The sequence below is a fragment of the Oreochromis niloticus genome, linkage group LG12, assembly GCF_001858045.2.
Source record: "Oreochromis niloticus isolate F11D_XX linkage group LG12, O_niloticus_UMD_NMBU, whole genome shotgun sequence".
NCBI lineage: Eukaryota > Metazoa > Chordata > Actinopteri > Cichliformes > Cichlidae > Oreochromis > Oreochromis niloticus.
Genome location: NC_031977.2, coordinates 31926207 through 31950812, shown reverse-complemented (window position 1 = coordinate 31950812; position 24606 = coordinate 31926207). Strand labels below are relative to the sequence as shown.

The window sequence follows — 24606 nt, the reverse complement described above, 5'->3', positions numbered from 1 at the left end:
TTATATTTCTTCTTCATCACCATCATTTTTTAGTTCATAGTTTTGATTCGTTTCCATAATGCCGCGGGGGATTTTCCATTCCAGACAGAATGCATAAAGAAAGAAAAGAAAAGGGGGGAAAACAGAGCAGGAGTAGAATTAGGTGTTTTCATCCATTGATTAATGACTTTCTAAAGCAAAGCACATCGAAAGGAGCCGGACGATCAATAAATTAACTGCCCAAATTCATCATTTTCTACAACAAAAGCTAATTATTTAGACGGCTGCAGGAAAGGAAAAAACACAATATAAACAAGAGTTCATTTAGCAAAGCTGTGTATTCCTGCATGTGAGAACATTGCAGGAATGCAAGAGGAGTTTCATTTTCAACAGCAACATGGAAGCAGTTTAACTTTAGATTACAATTATTTAAAACTCATTCAAACTCAGGTATGGCTGTACAATAACTGTGTGCAGTAATGTATGATAAAGGATAAAAGATAAGTGTAAATAGAACCGATACAAATGAGTGGCAGCAGCCCTTGGACTAGAATCATCCTATACAGATCCATCTTTGATCCCATTGGCTACTCTTGTAGCCATCCGTGGAAAAAATGAAAACTGTCCACTGCAGTTACTGCCTTTGATTCTCATGCTGTATTTTTGATTGTTGATGCATTTTATTTATTTATTTTTTTGGTTTGTTTTTCCCCCCTTAGCACACGGTTACATCTTAGGCTCCTGAAGGTTCTTATCTATATCAGAAGTTCTGACATATTCTTGTTACCTAGCAACCACCTAGTAATGAGCTAAAATGGCCCATTTTCAGCATTTATTCAGCTATAACCTTATAAAAGCATTGTATCATTTTTATTTCTTAACAATAACATCTAATTTTTTAAGCTTCTCTCAGTGTTATTAAGTATATAAATTTGCCAACAGCACAAACAGGCCAAGCAACACTGTAGCAGGGGCATGCACGAGTGTTTTTTTTTTTTTTAAAGATTGCTTACAATGATATGTTTGAAATTAATGAAGAGAATAAGAGTCTTCTCGTGTATACGGTACAGTCCCTGATACCAGTGGCTGAATATTACTTACACCACTAATATATTGTCTTTAAATATAAAGTCGCTTCCAGAGAGCAGACTTCATGGTAAAAATGACCACATGAGGACATCCTCGTATAGATTTTACATAATATTTTATCTACTGTGCTACTAATGAGGTTTCCTGCAGTGATGGAGTCATCAGCCTGAATTCTATATGTAGACACGTAATCACATTCATGACCACAAGGGGTCTCTTCTCAAGGAAGATAAAAGCACTTTTAGTTTTTTGTTTGTTTGGGGTTTTTTTTAGAGTTTTTGAGCTTCTGTTCCTCCTGTTGAAGGTGAGCTCAGTTGTCACTCCTTTTCCTTTTCCAGCACAGTTTTTAACCCCATCAGGATGAGACACAGTGTCACCCACATTGACTTACATACTGTTCATTATGTGCATGCACATTATACATTCAAGCAAGGTTGGAAATCCCTTTGTGTAGGCTCTATGCAGGCAAATAAACCAGTCGTACCATAAATTCTACATTTGCCTCTCCTGAAAAGTGAACTCAGCGCAGAACTGCCTTAACCTCCTAGGACCTGGCGTCCACATATGTGGACATCACATTTTGGGTTATTTAGACCAAAATACTCAATTTTGCTCTACAAGGGCCTGATATCCACTTACGAGGACATTATACTGCTACTGTTCTATCAAAATTTTAAACGAATATCCTCATATGTGGCTCTTATTTTCCTTAAAAACAAAAATAAGGTAAAAAAAAATAAAAATCTGGTAATTCTTTGTTTTTACATTCATTGGACCCCAATATGCCCAAATATCAAAGAGAAATTAAAAATGCTGTGCTGTTAATCTAGTTCAAGCTGTAAAACAGCTGCAACTATTTTATTGAACAACCTCATTTTTTAAAATAGCACCAAAGGACAGTATGAAAGGTCAACATAGCTTTTGATTCTGAAAGTGAAGCCGACACTAAAATGGCTAGCAGGGGCCAACATGGCTTTTTAGCAGTTGTATAATATTTTATGGGAAAACTGGCCTCAGGTTTGTCGCTCTGTGAATAGAACAATGTGTCAATTTTCTAAATTATGGTCATTATTAGAATCAGAAAGGAGAATTATTGAGGTTATGCTAATTGGCTACACATTGACTAACTTCTCATTAGTCAGCAAACATGGGGTGTCCTTGGTTTCATAGCTTCACACCTCACACGGGAAGTCTAGTTTGATCATCCTTTATATTGTCTATGAGTACTAATATAAAAGACTACAGCACAATGCAAAATGAACTGCTGCCTGCAACACCTAGTAGTTAAAAAAAAACAGTGCTTTAATAGAAACACTATTAATAGAGGGGATTTTTTGCGGCCCAGGCTGGAATGGAAGTACTTGTGATGCACACTGTCCCAAAAGAATTTTCCCACTGTTGAATTATTCCCAAGAAAATTGACCTCAGGTTTTGCTTTACAAGTAAAATGTCAATCCATCAATCCAACAAGCTTTCAAGTATCAGACAACTATTTCAGTTGACTTAGTTTCACTTAAAGGAAGTCAGAGTATGACTAATACTCAAGCTCTATGGGTTCCATTTTAACTGCCTTTATAACACACAACCCATCAGTGACAGAGAGAAGTCAGACAAAATGATCAACAAATCAAATCTTGATTTATAGATAAAAATGATCATCTAATTTACTTGTAATTAAAATGGCTATGAATCACTTTTGTGGCCATTAAAGTCTGGAGATGTTTACAGGGTTCACTTCCACTATTGGTTGATTGAAGCCTTACTGGTTTAAATGCATGGGGCCAGTTAGTACACAAGTGGTGTTAATTCAATTAAAATGTTTGTAGTTCATTTACACTGTGCAGCACACACACACACACACATGCATAAATACATGACTAGGCTGCTGTAACCTTGGTATAAACCCACATGTAAACACACAGGTTTAAAGCGGTGTCACTTTCATTTACATAGGAGCATGTTGTTAAGGTCCTGCTTTGACATTCAATTAAAACGTTTACATTTCTGCTTAATTAATTCGGCGGATGGCGGCAGGAAAAGACGAATGGACGGGCTGCTTTGACAGGAGGCCGATAACCGTGTGTGTATGTGTGTGTGTGTCCCTGCTGTGGTGTTAAGGTCACGGCAGGCTGACTATTATAATTCATCTCTATAGACATGTATTCAGCGGGGACTTATATTCTCTTTTTCAGCTTTATTTCCTGCAGCTGAAGCCAAGCCCAAGCAGACCTGAAGTGTTTTTAATGCAGTAAAGTATTTTAAAGATAAAATACGCTGCTGTATGGACTTCATTATCCTTCATTTAGTGTTAAAAACAAGCCACTGCACCTTATAGATCACTGCATACTGCGAAATGCAACTCTTTGTTAGTTAGTCAAGAAAAATATAATCCTCTGAGCTACAGAATCTTTTTTCCCTGTTTTGAGGTATGATTATTCTCATGGGAAAATAGTAGTTTGTGTTTTTAGATTTTTTAAATTCTGTACATTAGACAATCTTACAGAAGCATATATAATTCATCTATTCTTTAACACACTTAAAGAGCCCTGCATAATTTCCATAAAACTTTTATTATTAATGACACACATAGCAAAGTGAACTTAAGTGAGAAATAAGATGCTCACTGTCATATGTGCTATATGTCATGTGTCTGTACTGTATACCTGATTATCATAGAGATGGACATGCCAACGTCACCTGTGTCAAATATATGGTGCATCCAGATATACGTTACAGCTCGTTGGATAATTACCTCCTGTGTTGGCTTTTATGGTATCTGATGAAGAAATCAAAGGGACACTGCACCCTAACATAATAGGATCTAATTACTTACAAGGTAACTTTGCACTTACGTTTACCCCGCTTTGTTGTTTATTTTATTTTAAATGGGACCAACATTTACAATTTGAACATATTTTTGTATTGAAGAAAGATTTGAAACTATTGACACCACAAACTCATCATGAAAGTGTTTTCAGAAGTCACAGGTGGGAAAGGCTGGCAGTGAAAGAAAACTCATCTCCTGTTGGTCAGTAGAAAGAATAGATGTTTACATTGTCTTCACTACTTCACTACTCATACTTCATCCATCTTTTATATACAGTCTATCACTAATATAAGCACAGATTTTTTTTTATTACACACAGCAAAATACAATCCTGACAAGATAGCATTTTTGCTGTTTTGAAACCTGTGTAACAACCCAGTGGAGGATTTGACTGTGATGCTACATGCACACTGACAAACAACTTTCTGATCACATGTCATTAGCCAGTATGCATACTCTGCATTATCCTCCTTTATGACACTATATCGTCGTAAACTATAATCATCAGAATTGGGTTTAATGTTTTATCCAATACAACCTGAAATGAGTTTAGGTATTTAGGTATTCCTAAATGAGTTAAGCAACATCCAGTTTATAAATACCCAGGTCAGGTGCCTATCATCATTTTCTGGGCAAAAAAAAAGTAAACGGGTAAAAGAAATAATGGTTAGAAAGGCATAAAGCCACATGTATTGAATCTATTATTTTAATATCAGCAAAGCACCACTATTTCTTTGACTTCTCCCTCAAATCTCCTTTATTAACTTTGTGTTCTCTCCACCTGTTTCCTCACATGTCGCTTCCTTGTATTCTCTTCCATTTTTTCCTCTCCTTGTTTTGTCATATATCCTCATTCCCTTGATTATTCACCTCAGATCTTTCCCCCTCTCACTGTGTCCTTCCCTTGTTTTTCTAAGTCATTGCTCATCTTTTCTCCTCTTCTTTAATTTTCTTTCCCTTTTCCATTTAAATTAAATTTTCTCCTGTTGTTTCGTCTCTCCTCTCCTCCACTGTCACTTTGCTTCCTCTCATCTATTTGCTTAAACCTCCTCTCCTCTTTCTCAAGTCTTAACATTTATTTTCTCTGCTATTCTTGTTTCCTCTTCAGTCCCGTCTTTTCCTTTCACTCTGTCTGCTCTCCTCTCCCTCTCAGTAGGCAGGTCTTTGGTCGAGACTCAGCCCACAGGGGGGAGTGGTCTTATGATGTAGCCGGGTTATGAGCGCCGTTCCCCGGCCAGCCTTCCAGCTGTGACTTGCTGTGACTGCCTCTTTATCCTCTCGCCCTTTCGGCGGTTCTCGCAGCAGGGGCCTGTCTCCGCTAATCAAAGATGGACCTCCGGACGAGCCTCCCCGCTCTCCTTTTCCTCTCTGCCGTCGTCCTGCAGTCGGTGTCCGGCGCAGTTTCACGGACAGGACCGAAAGTCACAGAGAAGGTGGGTGCCGATATTTTGCCGCATTTATTTGCATTAATCCAAAACCGCGTCGGCTTCTTTTTCGCGTGCTAGATCTGCATCTTCTCGTGCGTTCACGGCGATCCCGCAGAAGTGCGGTACTGCAGGAAGGGCACGCGCGCACAGGTCACCCGGAGTGCGAGGGGAGACGTGTCCGGTGACGATAGGAGGAGGCCAAGGCTTCTGTCTCCGTGATTCTTCGAGAATATGTGGGACACACACACACACACACATACACACAGCTGTACACACAGCTGTACACGTGTCCATTGAGATGAACTTAATGCGTAGTGCGTTTGCCCGCAGGCGAACACACGCGCACACTCTTAGATAAATGTGTGACCTCCTTAATCAGAGGCTGTAATAAACATGCACAAACCCCGAAAAGGCACGAGCCGCCCAACATCTGCAAAAGCCATCTGTTAAACTCACACTCGGTTATTCAGCCACAGTGTGTGAACCAGATTCCTGCTTTTACTTTGAAATTCATTTAAACATGCAGAAAGTGTATTAAGAAAAATCACTACAGCGTGATTTTCAATAAAATTACCTGTCTATCATCTGGCATGCCTTTGGCTCGTTTTTTTTTCATTGTAGGATTATTCTCTGTTTTTTTAAAAACAAGAATCTGACTCCTGCATCTGCATTTACAGGTGCATCACACATCAGATTTCTTACATGAGGAACATTTGGTCTCTAAGTGTCTTTAGCTTTTCTGGCACCATGTTGGTATTGGCTAACCTCTCAAAAAACTTGATATACTTGGGCTGAGGCCTGTTGACATCTTGCACAGATACAGACCATAAGACAGGCAGCACCTCTTTTCTTTATTTGGTTTCTTCTCAGTTTTCACCCTTGTTAACCTCGTTAGTGTCAATTACAACCTTTGATGTTACATACTCTTTTAATTCTGGATTTATTATTATTATTATTATTTTATTTTTTTAAGATGGAAAAGCTGCATAGAAAATACAAAGTAAATGTGTAACATGGAGTTTTATATTGCAATAATAATGTTTTGATGATACAAAAACCCCCACACCTGAACTTTCAGAACCATTTTGCAAACACTATGTTAACATATGTGGAGCTCAAACCCTGGTGTACCCTGAGGCGATGTTAAGGACCTTCTTTAAACAGCCATGAGATCCTGTCTTGACATTGTAGTTGTTGTATTTCTTTTATTCTGTGCTTAAAGGGTGCATAGCTCTAATGAAACCACACATTTCTGTGATATGATGTTCTAAAGTAGGAGCTCTGGTCCGTTTTTGGAGCCACAGAAACCTGATACGTAAATGCAACAGAGATGGCAGAGGGAAACTGACTCCCTATTACGGTTAATATGGCCTCACCCACATATTCAAGACATATTCTGGTTGCAAAGGAAAAGTAGCACGCTTCCATATAGACGCAGAGGATGAGTGCTCAGTATAAAAAGTTGAATAATAAACTCAGAGTTAAGTTTGCATAAGAGCATGGAAGTTAATTCTTTACCATGAAATTATGATTTTGACAAAATTAATGTTGACATCCATGTGCTACATAAAGTTTTATCTGAACCTCTCCGGCTTATCAGATGGAGATGATTCCTTTGGCGTCATGTTTACAAAGGCTCCTACTATTTGCAACAGTGGGATGTACTTGGATGATCCTCTAACTTCAGACTATAAAAAAATAAATGGGACTGTAGGAGACAGCTAAATTCACATGGTATCTTAAACTCACTCTCAAGCTCCTAAAAAACCCTGGAGGAGCATTGTTTAAATTGTGCACTTCGGGTGAATATGGCTTCTGGAAATGGGTTTATTTTAGGTAAGGTCATTATCTTGAAAGCGTGTACAAGAGGAAGGACACTGGACGCCGCTTTTCTGTTCTCACAAAAGCTTAGTTGGTCATCACATGTCTAGAAAAGTACATGGCTGCAGTACATGTGTGAAATGCTGGCAATACGTTGTATGACGTTTTATTAAATGACAGCTGTTTTGTTTTCCAGGTATTTTTTGACATAACGGTGGGAGGTCATGAGGTGGGGCGGATCGTCATTGGTCTGTTTGGAGAGGTCGTCCCTCTAACAGTGAATAACTTTGTCGCACTGGCAACTGGAGAGGTAGGATGATGTTGGACAAATACACATTTCCACACACACTAATGTGATTATGGTATATATTCAGCAGTCACTTCAATTGCTACACCCTGCTAGTACTGGGTTGGAACCTCTTTTGCCTTCAGAACTGCCTGAATCTCTTATGGCAAAGATTCAACAAGGTGCTGGAAACATTCCTCAGAGATCTTGGTTCATATTGGCATGACAGTTACATCCTTGATGTGAATTTCCCATTCCACCACATCCTAAAGGTGGTCTGTTGGACTGACATCTGGTGACCTTTGAGTGAATTCATTCTCATGCCCAAGAGAACAGTTTAAGATGATTTCAGCTTTCTAACCTGTTGGAAGCAGCCATCAGAAAATTGGCAGAGTGTGGTCAGCAACAATATTCTGTGTTGTGGCTGTGGTGTTAAAACAAGTGCTCAGTTTGTATTGGGGGGCCAAATTATGCCAAGAAAATATTCCCCCACACCATTACGCCACCACCATCAACCTGTTGATACACGGTACATCCAAATATTGTAGCAGAAATCAAGACTTATTAAAGCAGGCAACAAAATACAATGCCCATGAAAACAAACTGTGGTCATTGAATCCTGGTCTTCTGCTGCTGTAGCCCATCTGCTTCAAGGTTCAGCAATCTGGAAATTCAGAGATACTCTTCTGCATACCTTGGTTAGCTTTTTGAGTTACTGTTGCCTTTCTGTCAGCTTGAAGGTGTCTGGCTATTCTCCTCTGACATCTGGCATCTAAAAGGCATTTTTGCCCAAAGAACTGCCGCTCACTAGATATTTTCTCTTTAAACCCTAGAATTGATTTGGCAGAAACAATCCAGTAGACCAAAATACTCCAGTACAACACAGACAACCATGCCACATTCACTGAAAGCACCCGTCTTCCTCATTCAGTTGCTCTGATGCTGGTTTGAACTTCAGCAGTCTCTATGCCTAAATGCACTGAGCTGCTGTCACGAGACTGGCAGATGAAATATTTGTATTAGCAAGTATTCAACAGGTGTAGCTAATGAAATGATCAGTGAATGTATATAATCTTTACAAATTAATATGTCAAATACAACTTGCATGTGAATACACAAACAGATGAAAACACACACATAACATTTAGGGGTAGCGATTAATGGCGATTAAATGTAGCCATCATCATAACCACAACATGTCAGTCAGGCCCCATAAAGGCCTCAGAAAGTTGGAAATTAGCGTTGACATTGTTTCCAAGGTTACTTGTACAACATGTTTATATTTTGAGTTCCATAACATGTTTGTGACATACAAATGTATCCACAGGTGGTGAAAAAGGAAAAAAGGAAAAATCTAGTTTTCACTTTGATCAATTCTTTTTTTGTTTTTTTTGTTTTGCAGTTTCATAATTGTGTATCACTCTTGATGCACAGTGGTCTTTGTGTTGCAGCATTATGTTTTTACATGTGTCTCTGCAGAAAGGTTATGGGTACAAAGGGACGAAGTTTCACAGAGTCATCAAGGATTTTATGATCCAAGGAGGAGATTTCACAGCTGGTGATGGGTCTGGAGGTAGGAATGAAAGTCAAAGTAGTACCTACACATTGAATTAAAACCTTGATCATTTTACATTTCAGAAAAAAAAAAAAAATCCATCAGAGCTTAACTGAATCTCCTGAATCCTCTTTTTTTAAAATCTAGGTCACAGTATTTATGGAACAACTTTTGCAGATGAGAACTTCAAACTGAAGCACCTTGGAGCAGGCTGGGTGAGCACACTCTCATTAGTTGACTCAAACCTAAATATGAAAATGATAACATGACATAACAAAGAGTTGTGTGTGTAACTGTGTACCAGGTGAGCATGGCAAATGCTGGGCCAGACACCAATGGGTCCCAGTTCTTCATCCTAGCTTCCAAAGCTCCGTGGCTGGATGGGAAACATGTGGTTTTTGGCAAAGTCCTGGATGGGATGGTGGGTGGAACTTAAGATTTTTTTCCATTAATCTTTTTCTTACATCTGGTTGCAGGGGAGGAGAAGGTGTGGGTTTATTTGTGCAAATGTGTCCTGACTGTGAAATAATCTGTTAACAGCCTACAGGGTGAGCGGTGTGATACAGAAGTGGGGCCCCTGAGCAGAATCTCAAAAAAACTTCAGAGATGCATAAAATGACCTCAGTGACAGCAGAGAACTAAAAACAATCCAAAGAGAAAATGAAAACAAAGCCAGAACAAATTGAGCATAAAATATATGAACAGAAATAGAGATGGGAAACTGTTGGACTGCCAACCAACCAGTATTACATGCTGAAACGAATGTTAAAATGTTTTTCTTTTCTTTTTATGGTTGTCTTTGTGCCCTCTTAGATGGACCTAAAATGTTGTCCAGACTTTAATTTGTAATTGGCCAAAAAAAGCCTAATAATAATTGAATGGGTAGAAACGGGCAGAAGCAAGGTGTCGACTAACATTACCTGTGAAGAACCATGAGTAATTAGCAGTCCCATTCAAACATGTCAAAACATAAACAATTCAGCTGAATGAGCCATAAATGGAGATCAAAATAAGAATGACCAGCAAGATGAAAAATCACACTAAAGAGAAGCATTTGCATGTAATGCACAAAACTCCAAATTAACACAAAGTGCACCTAAGAGACATTAAACAGTTGCATATTATCACAAAACTGGACCCTCCTACTTAAAAGGAGAGCTGGGGTAGGCATTTTCCTGTCTGCTCAGAGGGCTCATAAAGTTCTGTTTCCTTCTTCCGTTTTTATTTATTTATTTTTCTATTTTTAAAGAAGAGTACTGATGTTTGAGCTGAACACAGCTGGTATGAGAGGACTCTGGTTTTCAGGAAGCTCAAAGACTCTTCACTGAGAGCTAATGAGTTACTAAATCTACAAACTATTAAAGAAAGTAAGCTCACATTTGATTCTCTTAGTCCTTGTATTTGTTCTGAAAGGTCTGCCACAGGCGAACTAGTTTCTAGTACAGCTTCAGGAACTCCACCCGTACAGGAAATAATCCAGACTTGGGCTGCATTCAGCAGGAGCAAAACTTGGCAAAACATTAAATCAAATAGAAGATTTTAATCTTGAGGTACAAGGAAGCAACAAGAGAGATGAACACAGGCATTCAAAGGCTGGAGGTAGGGAAGGTCAGTATTAGCAATGTTCTGAGGTGTGGGGGCGCAACAGAGGGCAGGAAACTATTACTTAGGTTTCCAAAATACTGGGCTTTCTCTGAGAGTGTAGTAAAGGCAAAGTGCTGAGAAAACAGTGAGTGTAATGTAACAAGGGACAGAATAAGATAAATACTACACATGGAAGTGGAAAATATGTTTTAATTTGGCAGGTTTTGTTCATCATTATCAGACTGAATCTGCCCTGGGTAGAAGAAGGTAGGAAAGGAAGGACATTTTCTAATCGTGTGCTGTAAAGGATTTCTGATTTTAGAGATATTATGCAAATGGAAGAAAGAAGTCTTATTTGTTTGTTTAGTATGTGCATTGAAGGAAATTTCCTGGTCAAAAATGACTCCAAGGTTCCTCACAGTAGTACTGGAGGCCAAGGTAATGCCTTCCAGAGTAAAAATCTGGTTAGATACTATATTTCTATGATCTTTAGGGCCGAGTACAATAACCTCAGTTTTATCTGAATTAAGAAGCATGAAGTTAGCGGCCATCCAGGTCTTTATGTCTTTAAGACATTCCTGCAGTTTAACTAATTGGTGTGTGTTATGATCAAATTGGAGTCTATTAGATAGATATGATACAAACCCCTGCAGGGCCGTACCTGTAATACCTACAGCGTGCTGTAATCGCTGTAATAAAATATTATGGTCAACAGTATCAAACGCTGCACGGAGGTCTAGCAGGACAAGCACAGAGATGAGTCCACTGTCAGAGGCCATAAGAAGATCATTTGTAACCTTCACTAAAGCTGTTTCTGTGATGGGCTCTGAAACCTGCCATTCCTCTGCAGATGATCTGTTAGCTGTTTGACAACTGTTCTTTCATAAAGTTTTGAGATAAAAGGAAGGTTGGAGATTGGCTGCACCAAAAACCTTCTAGTGATTGCTTTGATTCCCATCAGATTTCTGCATTTATCTGTAGTTTTTCATTTTTGGCTGCAAATACTTGCTAATTAATAGCATAAATGTGACAAAGTGTGATGCAAAATGGAGAATATTTGCCTTCAAAGTAAAAGTTGTCTTAACCCCACAGCCAGTAAGTTTAAAAAGGTGCAATTTTACTTTGAAGGCAAACCTTCTTTATTTCCGGTTTGGGTTGTACTTTTCATTAAAGCTTATGAGAATAGCAAGACATTGTTTGCAAGTCCATCACTTGTATTCAAACTAAGAACACAAGAATTAGGGAATGCACGTTTTCCCCTCACAACCTGTGGTTACCAGATGGTCAAATGCTAGTTTTAAGACCTGTGTGAATGGGACTTTAATGACTTGATCCATTGTCACACGTTCAAAATCGTGTTGTCACGTGTTTAGTGGAAATATTGCACTGCATGTTAAAGATGACATCCAAAACAAACTGATGTGTGATTCACTGTCACTAAAATAAAGTATCTAACCTGCTTCTGTGGATCTCCTTTTGCAGGCTGTGGTTCACACCATTGAGCTTCAGGACACCAACGACAGGAACCTGCCATACACAGAGTGTGTGATCGTCAACAGTGGCAGGATCCCCGTTAAAGAGCCCTTCGTAGTGGAGGTGGAGGGCTGGTAAATGCCAATGGTGCAAGACTGTCTGTAGGAGAAATATAGTAGAAAATACTATACACTAGTGATTAATCATTAGTCCCACTGAAAGCGTGCCAGTTTTTTAAAATTCCTTTAGTATGTTAACGTGCTCTTTCTGGGGTGCTAGCATGTTGGACTGGGTACTTTTTAACACACTTATAACTAAAAAAGTCTGAAAATTTCACCAAGCAAGCTCATATGATGCTAACTGGGAACATATTAACTCACAAGCTAATGTTTACATGCTAACATACACCAGTGGCTAATGTTAACTAAGAGGTACTATACATGTTAAGTATTGTAATTCTTAACATGTATAGTAATAATGAGCTTGCTAATGCTACCTTGTTAGCATTCGGCAATTGTGGGTAAAGTAGCTAAAGCATATCGTGACTTCTGATTGATTTCCATTGTATGCAGATGTAATATAAATTGGAAATTTCTATTAAGTTATTAACAGAAATCGTTACAGTAGCTAACAGGTATTAACTTTCTGAGAAAACAGGAAAACAGTTCAAAAGAAGGTGTTAAACCTGGAGTGCCAATGTACAGGTTCATAAATATTAGTATTAGTATTAATATTAATATTAGTTTGCCATTCTTAGACCATCAAATGGAAGCTTTACATTTCCGAAATGACCCATTTCAGAGTCGCGGCAGGGAAAAAGAAAAACATATCAACACCTCAAAATACAAAGTCTTTAACAGAGGAGTCGTGGCAGTGTGTGAGTCGCTGTGTTCAGTATTCATCAGGTTCACTGTGGTAAATGCTAATGGTGTTACACATTAGTATACTTCACTACTTTACGTGGATGATGCCAGTTAGTATCATCTAGCATCAGTAACAAATAATGAAGACACTGTATAATCTGCCATCAGAAACACTTATGTAGCATTTGTGGCCAAATCATTTTTTCTTTGCCAAATGCACTTCCTATGCATCTATTTCATAAATATCAGAATTTTAAAATCCGTTAACATGCATATGCAAGAAATATGTAGCACATGTCAAGTGCCAGATAATGTTTTTTTTAACATTGCATCACTGTAAACATAGCGTTTGCATTGTGCTTGGGAACACATTATGCACCATATCATGTTTGCAAAAACTACAGCACAAACTGCGCAGGATGAAATGGTTCAAAAATTGTGAAAATGAGTTCTGTACGGACGCTTTTCAGTGAAGTTGGTGAACTGTCACAGTTCTTTTGTAATGACCCCAAAACTGTCATGGTAACATACTGTAGAACATATTCTTGTGCCACTGCAGCTAATACAACATTTAAACCTCTTTAAGAAACATTTTTTCTTTATTTCAGCAACAATAAAGGAAAGTGCCAATGAATATGTTTTCTACAATAAAAATGTTATTGCAAAACAACCGGAACTAGTCTTTATATTTGTTTTTACTTCTTGTGTCTCTGGCTTTTCACCATTCACCTACCATCAGCCATCAGCTGGTCCTCTTTGCTAATTCAGGTAGCTGTAAATTCTGTGTGTCATATCAAGTGGAACAATTAAGAAGCCACTAAATGATAATAAAATTAACATTATAAACATTGTAAATCACATTGTTTTGTTTTTTTAAGCCCCTAACATAAATGACTGTTTAGGTGGTTTTTGACACATGCTACGAACACAACCCCCAAAATATACAACCTACAAGCAGTAAAAGCATAAACGTCCCTTTTTAAAAACTGTAATTAGGATTAAATATGCTCATCTCGTATGGATTCTGATATGGTGAATTTTCATATGACAATAAAAATGGCTTATTGCTTGCTGCACAGATGTTGGTAAGAACCCATTCAATCCACACACGCAAAGAGACAAACCATGGCCATATATTAAGTTGTGTAACAGTGAGAAATGACACAGAAAAAGTATTGAACACATGGAGAAAGGCAGGTGCCAAAAGGTATGGAAAGTCATGACAAAGTCTATCAGTAATTAGAAAGCAATCCTGCCACTTAGCATAAATTAATATCAGCTGGTTCAGTCCCAACTCATGGCGTATAAATAGGTGTCACACATAAAAACTGAGCTCAAGACCTTCACAGCCTTACTTTTGCAAAACACACTGATTGTGACTGACATTGATTGCAGAAGATTTTCCAGTGATCACTGTTGGTGCCATAATCTGGAAGTGGAAAGACCATCATTTCACAATGAACCGGCCACGATCAGGTGCTTTTCACAAGATTTCAGACAGAGTAGGGAAAATAATTATCAGAAGAGTTGTTTGAGAGCCAAGGGCCACTAGTGGAGAGCTACAGCAAGATCTGAAATCATCAGGTACAATTATTTCAAAGGAAAACAATAGGTAATGCACAGCCCATAGCCTCTATGCACGCTCACCGTGCAAGACTCAATTGCTGAAGAAAAAGCATATTGAAGCACGTTTAAAGTGCATTTAGACAACATTTAGACAAGCCTGTAAAAAACTGGGAGAATTCAGTATATACACCATGTTTGGAGGTCTAAAGGTATCCCATACCAAGAGTGAAGTTTAGAGGTGGGAATGTCATCATGTAGGGCTGTTTTGCCAGCACATGGCACAAGCACGCTTGATATAATTGATAAAAATCTGCTGCCATCTACCAGGATGATGAGGATAAAATGATGGTGGACGTTTCAGCAAGACAATAATCCCAAACACGCAGCCAAGGAAGCTCTCAATGGTTTCAGAGAAAGAAAATAGAGCTGCTAGAATGTCCCAGCCAATCACCAGACCTGAATCCAAATGAAAATCTGTGGAACAACTAAAGCTCAGAGTTTATGAAAGGGGCCACTGGAACCTTCAGGATCTGAAGACTGTTTGAATGGAAGAATGGGCCAAAATCCCACATGTGACTGGTTTCTACATAAGGAGGCTTCTTGAAGCTGTCATCACCAACAAAGACTTTTGTATGAAGGATTAAATAAATTTCACCAAGCATGTACCTACTTCATACTTTTTCATTTCTCATTATTACACATATTATGGACATTATGGTTTGATTTCTTCGCATGTGTGGATTGGAAGGGTTGTTACCGACATCTGGTGAGAATTTCATGTCAGATATATATTTACTTAGAAACATATTACTTAGCAAATTGGTGATGTGTTAAATTTTACCCGCTGTGTACAGATTTATGGAGAGAGTTAACATAATTTTATATATATATATCAATGATCAATTACAGATAATCTGTTTGAATAGTTGTGAATAGGTATGACTGGAACACAACACCTGTTGTCTTACAGTTACAAACCTACACTAAACAATCCAAACAGCCTTTGTGCTGTATATTAAACCCTACTTTAAGCATTTGCGGGTGGCTGTTTGAGGAGCGTTGCTGTTAAATGGTGTAATTATAGTTGGTAAAAGGTGAAGCTGCAGCGGAAGGCCGAGAGCTGACAGCTGATCTCTCAGCGCTGACACAAAACTGCTGCTAATGAGAACTACAGCGGGTGATTTGTTTTCCCCTGTTCTACAACATACACACATACACACACTGATACAAACAGATAAACACACACACACACAGGGGGGAAAACATCTTCGAACACAAAGGTCAAAATGGAGCAGAAATCTCTGGAGGAAGACAGGAAGTCGACAGAAAACAATGAAATGTATCACAGCCGTCTGCTCAAAGCCTTCCTCCTTCTGAAAAGTCAGATCTTCACAAATTAACAAAATAAGAAAATAATTTCACTGACACCTGTTTATTACAGAGCAGCTAAAGATGAACAGAATATGGGAGAGGTATTTAAATAATCAGAAAGGTCGTTGGTTTGTTTATCTGCTCAGATTGTTCACGTTCGTTTCCTGTCATGTTTCTGGTTTGTTCATTTGATTCTAAATGTCATTAAATCTACACGTTACACAGTTACCGTACTAGATTACTTCTAAAATTAACTAAAATTACTGGTTAAACATGACACCAAAGATTAATTTCTTTGAGTTGTGGAATATTGGATATTTTGTTATAGAGAAACATATTTTTGTGATTTCTTACAATTTTTCGTCTACCTCATTCTTTCTAATTTCCTGGTTTTGAACTTCAAATCAGCTCTGCAACTGGTGTAAAACTGTTTCAGTTTTTACGTAACAGATGCAGAAACATCTTACGGCCTCATTGTGTTTCTGATATTATGTGCTGCTTGGACTGTTCTTTGCTTTCTTTGCTTTCTTTGCTCCAACTCTGTGGTCTGCTAAAATTGTCAAGCAGAGAGCAATGAGAGGCCAGAGTGTTTTTAGGGACCACAGTAACACGAAGAAATGAGGACTGTCCTCTGATTGCAAAAACAAATCAGACTGTATCACAGTCCCTGCAATCACCCTGCTTCAATCAAAGTTTTTGCTTTGATTTATCACCTTAGTAAAAAGTTATTGATGAACTTATGGTTTCAGTCTTTTTTATATATCCTGATTAATTTGAACCTGGTTGGTTTTCTAAATTATGGTCCCATTAAGAGGTAAATTAAACATTACAGAACTACTTCACATCTGGAGTCTAAAAACTGCCTGGTTGAAATAATGGTGGTCGTGTCTTTTTTTTCTATGTGTACTGCATGTCTTATTTGGTCCATTTGTTATGAATTCATGAGTAGACATAGTTTTGAATGATTTAAATTTTAAGAACATGTATATCCTGGCTTCAAGTTTCCATTCTTTTATGTTTTCAGTACTTAGTCACGCTGCTACAGTGCATATCAAGCTGTAAAGATGACTAATAAAGAAATTGTGGCAAGTAAGAAGTGTCTTAAGATTCACTTAGGACATCCAAACCTTTGTTCATCTCATAATTTTGTTAAACGATCATCTGTAGATGCTTAATTGTATGTGATCACAAAGTTGTGGCAAAAAGTCTTCCATTTGAAACCAGTTAAAACAACTTTTGTAATTTAGAAACCTTACAACTGTTCTGACCTGCAACTCACTGTCAGCGAATTAAAGCTAAATAGAGACATTTAAAATAATCTGTTTTAAAGGTTTGAAAGCCACTATGTGCTAATAAAATAAATAAGGGCTCTGCTGGTAGCCTGTAAGACTGGAAGCTTATTTTAGATGTAATATAAACTCACTCAGAAATGTCATTTTTTGATCCTGTTACTTTCCTCTCTCTGAAACTTCTCAGCTGAGTCTATATTTCCTAGCTGGGGTTGTTTTATTTTTCCACAGGAACACCAGGTGAGACGATGGACAGATGGACAAACTACCACCTTAAACATCCACCACCTCCACATCGGCACGCCGTGGAGAAACCCCTTTCTGTTTGTCAGCCGATATAACAAGACTGTCTGAACCCGGCGAAGGAGCCGAGAGCCGGAGATGGAGGGGGGTTTAGGAGGACGGAGGAGAGAAACAAAACACGATAGAAAGACACAGAGGGAAAGAGACAGAGAGGCAGAGGACAGAGAGAGAGAAAGTGGTGGTAGGTTTTTAAATGGTCCAGAGGGATACGTGTCGAGGAGAAGGAGGAGGAGGAGAGGAGAGGAACGAGGGGATGCTCCCACAGCGACTGCTAGTTGTTATATTGGGGATCTGTTAGTGGATCAATGAAAAAAGAAAGAAAGAAAAGAGAAAGAGGGAGGGAGAGAGGCTGCGTGGAAGGATGACAGGCCTCATTACCACCAAACCTCAGACAGTGATGCCTCTGTGTGTGTGTGCGTGTGTGTGTGTGTGTGTGTGTGTGTGTGTGTGTGTGTGTGTGTGCGTGTGTGTGTGTTTCTCTAGGGTTTGTGTGTGCACATTTTTACATGTATACTGTGTGTATCCCTGTGCCGAGAGAACCCCATTTACATGCATGTGAGTGTGTTTGTCTCTTCTTTCTACCTCTGTATAACCCAGTGTGTGTGTGTGTGTGTGTGTGTGTGTGTGTGTGTGTGTGTGTGTGCGTTCACTCCCTGTGGGCCTCTGTAAGAGAAGCAGAGGATGATGGGACAGAGTTGTTTAAAGGTCAGCTGCAAACACATCATCAGACAGAGAGAGTTGCTTTGAGAACTAACAGCTAACCTGCGCACAACCAACACCCAACCCCAAATTAAACTACCCACAACAGCTTATACAGAAATGTTAGGCCGCATTCAGGCTCTTATTAAAGAATAATTATTATATTTGTTTTTCTTATTTTTATATTTCATCAAACAATTTCAGTCGATAATAATGAAAAAAATGTGCAATTGAAAAATAATCTGTTATCACCCTTTTTTCCCTCTACAGCGCTGTAATCCCAGAAGATAATATAACACCATTAAGTCAGATGCCTTCTCAATCAGTGTGCAACAAAATGTGCCACTATGAGATAGCAGTAATTTTTTAAAGACCTATGTCTGTGTTACAGGATTGGCATGTTTACAGTAGCATAAATTGCTGTCTTGTCAGCCAGGAGACCTTTGTGTTTTGGACTTTTCTTTCTGTTTTGTTTTCATTTCACCTACTGGTTAGTTTTCGGTAATAGAACTCCTCAGTTCGGGTTAAGAAAAAGATTTGACCTAAAATATGTCCCTAGCAGTGACCCTGCTCTTTGACAAATCTCTGGAGTGGCAATCCTCCAGACAAATGCCATAGCTCGGTGTGTTCAAGCACAGATGCCAAAAGACGTGAACACCAGCCACACCACTGATCGAGGTAGGAGAACGGGCCCTCCTGTAAGGTCTTTACTTTATACTGTGATTTTTATAAAAAGGAAAAGGTGTCCTTTGGGTTGGTGCTTTGACATATTGGTAGTGGACATGAAACTCACAGCCCAACCCTCCTTACAGTTTGTGGACTTGCGTTGCTCTCTGAAGCAGAGCCAGTGTTTGGTTATGTCCGCAATAATTGCTCCTCACACTGTTACGGTTTCTACTGTGTAAACTAAGTGAGCAAAGTAATTCTCACATTTTTTATTAACTTAAGTTTCTACAAAATCAATCCAAAAATCTTTGGGAAACAGTCTTCAGTAAAACAGTCTACAGTTTGAACTCAGACCTTACAGCCTTTTGAAGTGAAATGTACTCTTTTCTAAAGCTCTTTAAGTTATAAAGGACGTGAGATTTTTTTTAGAGCTACTCATTACTGGACAAGTGCATTTTGAGGCCACTGAAGTCATAGGCAGAGGTCAAGCAAAGCCTGAAGTGTCCCAGGTGTAAATGGTGATCACAAGGAAGAAATATTATACTCATTTTAGACTAATTGTTCTTCTTGGACACTACTTTGCAGTTCCTCTGGTAACAAAACTCTTTTGGTTGTACAGAAGACTTTAGAAAAAGAGGAACTCCCTCCATCTGTGACCTCTTTTAACACTTTCCTGATGACTTTCTGGGCTCAGTCCCTAGTTTTAAGTGATAGTGAATAAACCTGTGACCATATCAGGGATATCTCCTTTAATTGACACCATACTGAACCATCTATAAAAAACTAACATTATACACTAACATTACACTAACATTATAATTAGAAAATTTAGCAATGCCTAATATGACAGGATATATTATTTTAGTGAGTACATCTGAAACACAGTGGAACTGGATTCAGTCTTACTTGAGTAGAAGTCCAGAGTTTTCAAATCTACAGGTTTTTTTCAAACTAACAACTAACAGTCAAGTTCTTTCCTCACTTTACAGCACCTCATTTTCAATACTCTTAACATGTGCAGAGGAGTCTCACACTCCCCTCCGTCCTCCTTTAAAACGACAGTTTCCTTCTTTCCCCCACCTCATCCTTCCTTCTCATCTCTGACTTCAATTAGAGGCAGGAATAATCATATTGACAGGGCTGACAGGTCGGGGCAGGAGAGCGGGAACGTAAATAGTCACATGTCTCAAAGGCAGAACAAGCCGGAGGAGGAGGATGGGCGGTCAGTTATATCAGTGTGTCTTATTGTAGCTTTGATATTATGACAATGACACACAGTCAATTCAAATTCAGAATCACTGGGGCCACCAGCTGTAGTAAATGCCCAGGAATTAGTCTGCTGACATTTCTACCAGTCACTTTGACATATAACACTGTAGAACTGAGCAGACTGAGACTGCCACTGAACCAAATTACATATCGACACACGTGGACCAAAAGACTTCGTGCCTGATATCAGCTGCCTGTGAAATTATAGAGCTAATCACAAAGTTGTTGGATAGATAGACACAAAGAAGACTTTTTATCTCAGACTCAATAAGAGCAATGCAGGAATAAGTCCTAAAGTCTGTAAAAGAGTTAGCATATTTGCTCTATTTATTCATCTTGAAGTCAGTGAGTTACTTGAATTGGTTTTTGGTAAAAGTCCCACCCGTGGCATAGCCCCTCATTTTTAGGTGCTCAAAAGTAATTGGAATATATTTCATCAGAAAAGGTGTTTAGTATTTTTTTCATGTTATTTAGATTTTGCTTCATTTCTTTGCACACATATATATGTGTACGTGTACATGTATAGGCAGGTATATATATTGATTTGATTGTTTTATATGTCCAAAATGAAAAGTTGTCATCCTCATTATCAGACCTAACCCAATAACCCTAACCCTAACCTTTTATTCTTACCTAATCTTATCTTATTTAGATAACATAAAATAAGATTTTTAAAAACTCTGTGGGACTTGAACTGTTTTCAGTTATGTGAGTAATGAAAAGATTTATTTTGCTTATAAATGTGGATCTTTTCTCTCTTTACAAACAGAAAACCTTTGTGTGCAATATCATTCTGATGCAGAACACAGTAAATAAAACAAAATGGGAGAATGCATGTGCAGAAGCACAGATTAATAGGTGATATGTCTTGAATATTTCAGATTTATGGTGAGGATGCTTGTTTAAAATTTTACCAAAACCTGCATTTATCAAAAAAAACTACTTTGTTTCAATTTTGAGAGGATTTACAGTTTAAAGTTTCTTCTTTATCTTTGTGCATACATTTGTGTATTGCATTTTTTTTTAACTGTAGCCTGTCTTGTGGGAGGGTTAATGTAAAACTAATTTCTTCTCGCTTAACTGTGTGCATCAATTCTCCTGTGATCTTTGTCCCATTTAAATTCAGCCGTATATTAAAAGCTTATTTTCCTCTGCTTCTTTCTTACAAACGCTATTGCATTAAACACAAATTTCTCTCTCTGTATGCATTTTGTCATTAACACCTAATTGTCCAGTAATTTTGCTCCCATCTGTATGCGGCCCTGCGTTGAAAGCCTCATTCTGCCTCCACTTCTTTCACCACCCACACATATTAAAAGCTATTTCCCGCCTCTGTTTCTGTCTTAACTACATGCATTCCATCATTAAAAGCTAATTTTCTGACAGCCTCGCTCCCATTTATATGCATTGCTGCGTCGAAGCCTAATTTTTCTACTTTCTCTACACCTCCTCTCCTCCCGGGCTCCATCAGTCGGTGGGAGCCGGCCGGGGAAATCGTTAGAGCGCCTTCTCTTTAAATTGGGGAGGTGGACGGCAGGTGAACATCGCATTGATCGCCCTCTCAAGGCCTCATTCTCCCCCCTTCATCCCTCTCTTGCACATCCCTCACCACCAATTGTCTGGCCTTTACTTTCCCCCCTCCTCCCTCATCACATCACCACAATTGCCGGCCATTTTCTCTTTCCCTCCATATCTTCCTTCTTCTTTTCTTCAGATGCTCACGGAGGTCACAAATTTACAAGAGAGAGTTAAGGGGAGGGTTTGTGGGGGGTATTGCTTTCTATCTGTCTAACAGCCACCATCATGGGGTGGAAAACAGAGATATGGGGTGGGGTGGGGTGGGCGGTTAGATGGGCCAGGGCAGCAGGGGGTTATGGGACAGAGATGGTGGGTGGTGTGGGAGGAGGGAGGGGCCGGTGTAAACATAGTGATGATTTCCCCTGAGTTTCGTTCATCCAGACCAATGAGGAGAGAGAGAGAGAGAGAGAGAGAGAGAGAGAGAGAGAGAGAGAGAGAGAGAGAGAGAGGGAGAGAGAGAGAGAGAGAGCAGCTGCTGTCCTGTCACCACTGGCAAGTACAGTTGTGGTGACACCTCCTCCACCTTCTCCTCCTCCTTTTCATCCTTAAAACAACCAAGAAAAGAGAGGGATGGTGCAAGAAAATCGAAATGCTGACACACACACACACACACACACACACACACACACACACACACACACGAACGCCAAACAACCTCAGCGGGCTCCTCTCATCGTCCAATTAGAGTCCTAACTGAGAGGAGAGAAGAGGAGAGTTTCCTCTGTCAGACATTGTTTTATTTAAAGTGCTCTTGTTTTTCCAGGTTTTTTCCTTTAGTTGTTTTGAGTGAAAGGCTTTTGGTTGCTCAGACCATTCTTTAACTCATTAAGTCCATTTTTTAAAAGACTTGGGGTCAAACAAGACACATTAGCATCCCTAACTCAGTGTTAGCTTCACACACACATCAAAATGTTTGTACTGGCTGTTCGTAGGCATCACAGAATGGGACATCAGATGTTGCCTCCTCCTCCCACAAGGGCTTTTTTGGCTTCTGGATTGGCTTTATGTCTCCAAACCTGACTTTACCAGGAAGCTTTCCTATTCCTGATGACTTTGAGGTGTTGAGCTGTTGAGGTGCCCACTATTCCTGCAGTTGTGGGCACCTCAACAGCATAATGATACCACTACCATGCTTTGCTCTACTACCATGATATTGTCACCTAATCAGATCTCCTCAGAGTTGCTTCTGTCAACCGTAAAGGCCAGATCGATGAAGTAAATGGTTTCTTAAATCCTTTAATGGCTGTCCTTCTAGTAGGTTCTCCATCTTTCCAGAGGACTTCTTAATATCTGATAAGCAGAGTGCTGGGTTTGTGGTCACCTTCCTTACAAGGGCCTTTCTTCCACAGTTACTCAGTTATTCGTTCCAGAGTCCTGGCGGCCTTTAGATTCCTCAGAGTTGGAGGCCGGGGAACACTGAAAACATTGGAAACTGTTTTATACTTTTGTCATGATCCGTCTCTTTACAATTTTAGGCGATCTTGTGTGATAATCTTAGATAATCTTAATCAGTCTGACTTTGTGGTTTGGTCTTTGTTCAGACATGCAGTGCAGATCGAGTGTTATTACATAGCACAGGTCCTGACTTTTCTAAAATATACATAAAATTAATTTTCGTTGCCACATGGATGCTAGTTAAGTTCTAGACCCGTTTCACAGACTTTTAGAGCAAACATTATTAACCAGACCCCAATTTCAAGCCCGAGGAAGGGGATTAAAACCTGTGTAAAAGAAACAAAGAAATCCTTCCAACTTCTACTACTTCTTATCCAGGTCCTGATTTCATGGGGGCCAGTCTAAGGAGGCCATGTCAGCCCAGAGGTGTAATGTCTCCTCTCCCAGGTCTACTCTGGGATCTGGCATCCTGCCCTGGCGTCTGCATTTGTGTGGTCAGAAAATGTACACATTTAGTGTGCACAGAAGAACAAAGGCATGCACCAGAGTTCAGGCCATTTGTAATGAATCTTTCTCTACAGACACCTCGGGAATTTACAAGAGAACTCTGCTTTACATTAATTCACGCAATCAACCTATGAATGTAAAAAAGGAAAGAAAAGCTAATGTGCCACCCTCGACCCTGCACAGGCATTAACAAGTGATATGAACAAGACTCTGGAAATGGTGCAGAGTCCTGAGACAAACTTAATATAGACACAACATTCATTTACATTTAAATTAAATAGGATTTTTTGTGCTTATGAAATCAAAAAACATTTTGCATTGCACCTTATCTACATTAGTATTAAGCTCCAGTAATAATAACACTATAAGCAGTTATCCAATATGTAATTTAGATGTAGATTGGTACTAGTAGATGCAATAAAATAAATGTAGAAGTAATTCCATCTGGAAAAGTGTTACCACTGCATATTGATACTCACAGCAGCAGTTGTCGTAGCTGTTACAGGTATGCTATATAATTAGGTTAAGCCTCAATGTAGTAAGAGTCATTTTTACTAAACTCTCCATTTTCTCTCTCTCCTCCTCATGTGTCCTTTATTCTCCTCTTTCTTTGCTCCTCACCCTCCCTCACCCTTCTTTGCTCTCCCTCTGAAACTAATTAGCAGTGAAGGCCGGAGCAGAGGGAGGAGCGAAGGAGGGGAGACATGAAGAACGAGAAGGGGACTGAGAAACCAGAGGAGGAAGATGAAAAAAGATACTAAAAGTGGAAAAAAGATCCATATTAGACGGCTTGAGCCCTAGTTCATCCTGAGAGCTGTAAACAGCCTCTTTCTACTTGTTCTTGACAACTGTGCTGCTCAAGTGGTAAACTTAGAATTGCTTTAAGATGTCCGTCACCTTATCCATCGAAAGCTATTTCAGTTTTCATGTTTCGTGCTTAACAAAGCCAGCAGGAAGAAAAATGTTACTGTTAAACCCCCATGGGTCAAATTTGGAGAATAGGGACAAACAACCCAAAGCTCTTTAACGCTGGGCAGAAATGTTGTGTATGACGCACTT

At 39.1% G+C, this 24606-nt stretch overlaps 1 protein-coding gene across 1 annotated transcript; it reads left to right on the top strand.

Moving 5' to 3' along the window:
• Positions 1–4921: 4921 nt before the first annotated feature.
• On the top strand, positions 4922–13574 carry ppic (peptidylprolyl isomerase C). Its single transcript, XM_003444503.5, has 6 exons — positions 4922–5328; positions 7340–7453; positions 8909–9002; positions 9132–9199; positions 9289–9405; positions 12051–13574. The coding sequence occupies exons 1-6, from the start codon at positions 5224–5226 to the stop codon at positions 12177–12179; spliced, it is 627 nt and encodes a 208-aa protein (XP_003444551.1). The 5' UTR covers positions 4922–5223; the 3' UTR covers positions 12180–13574.
• Positions 13575–24606: the final 11032 nt, after the last annotated feature.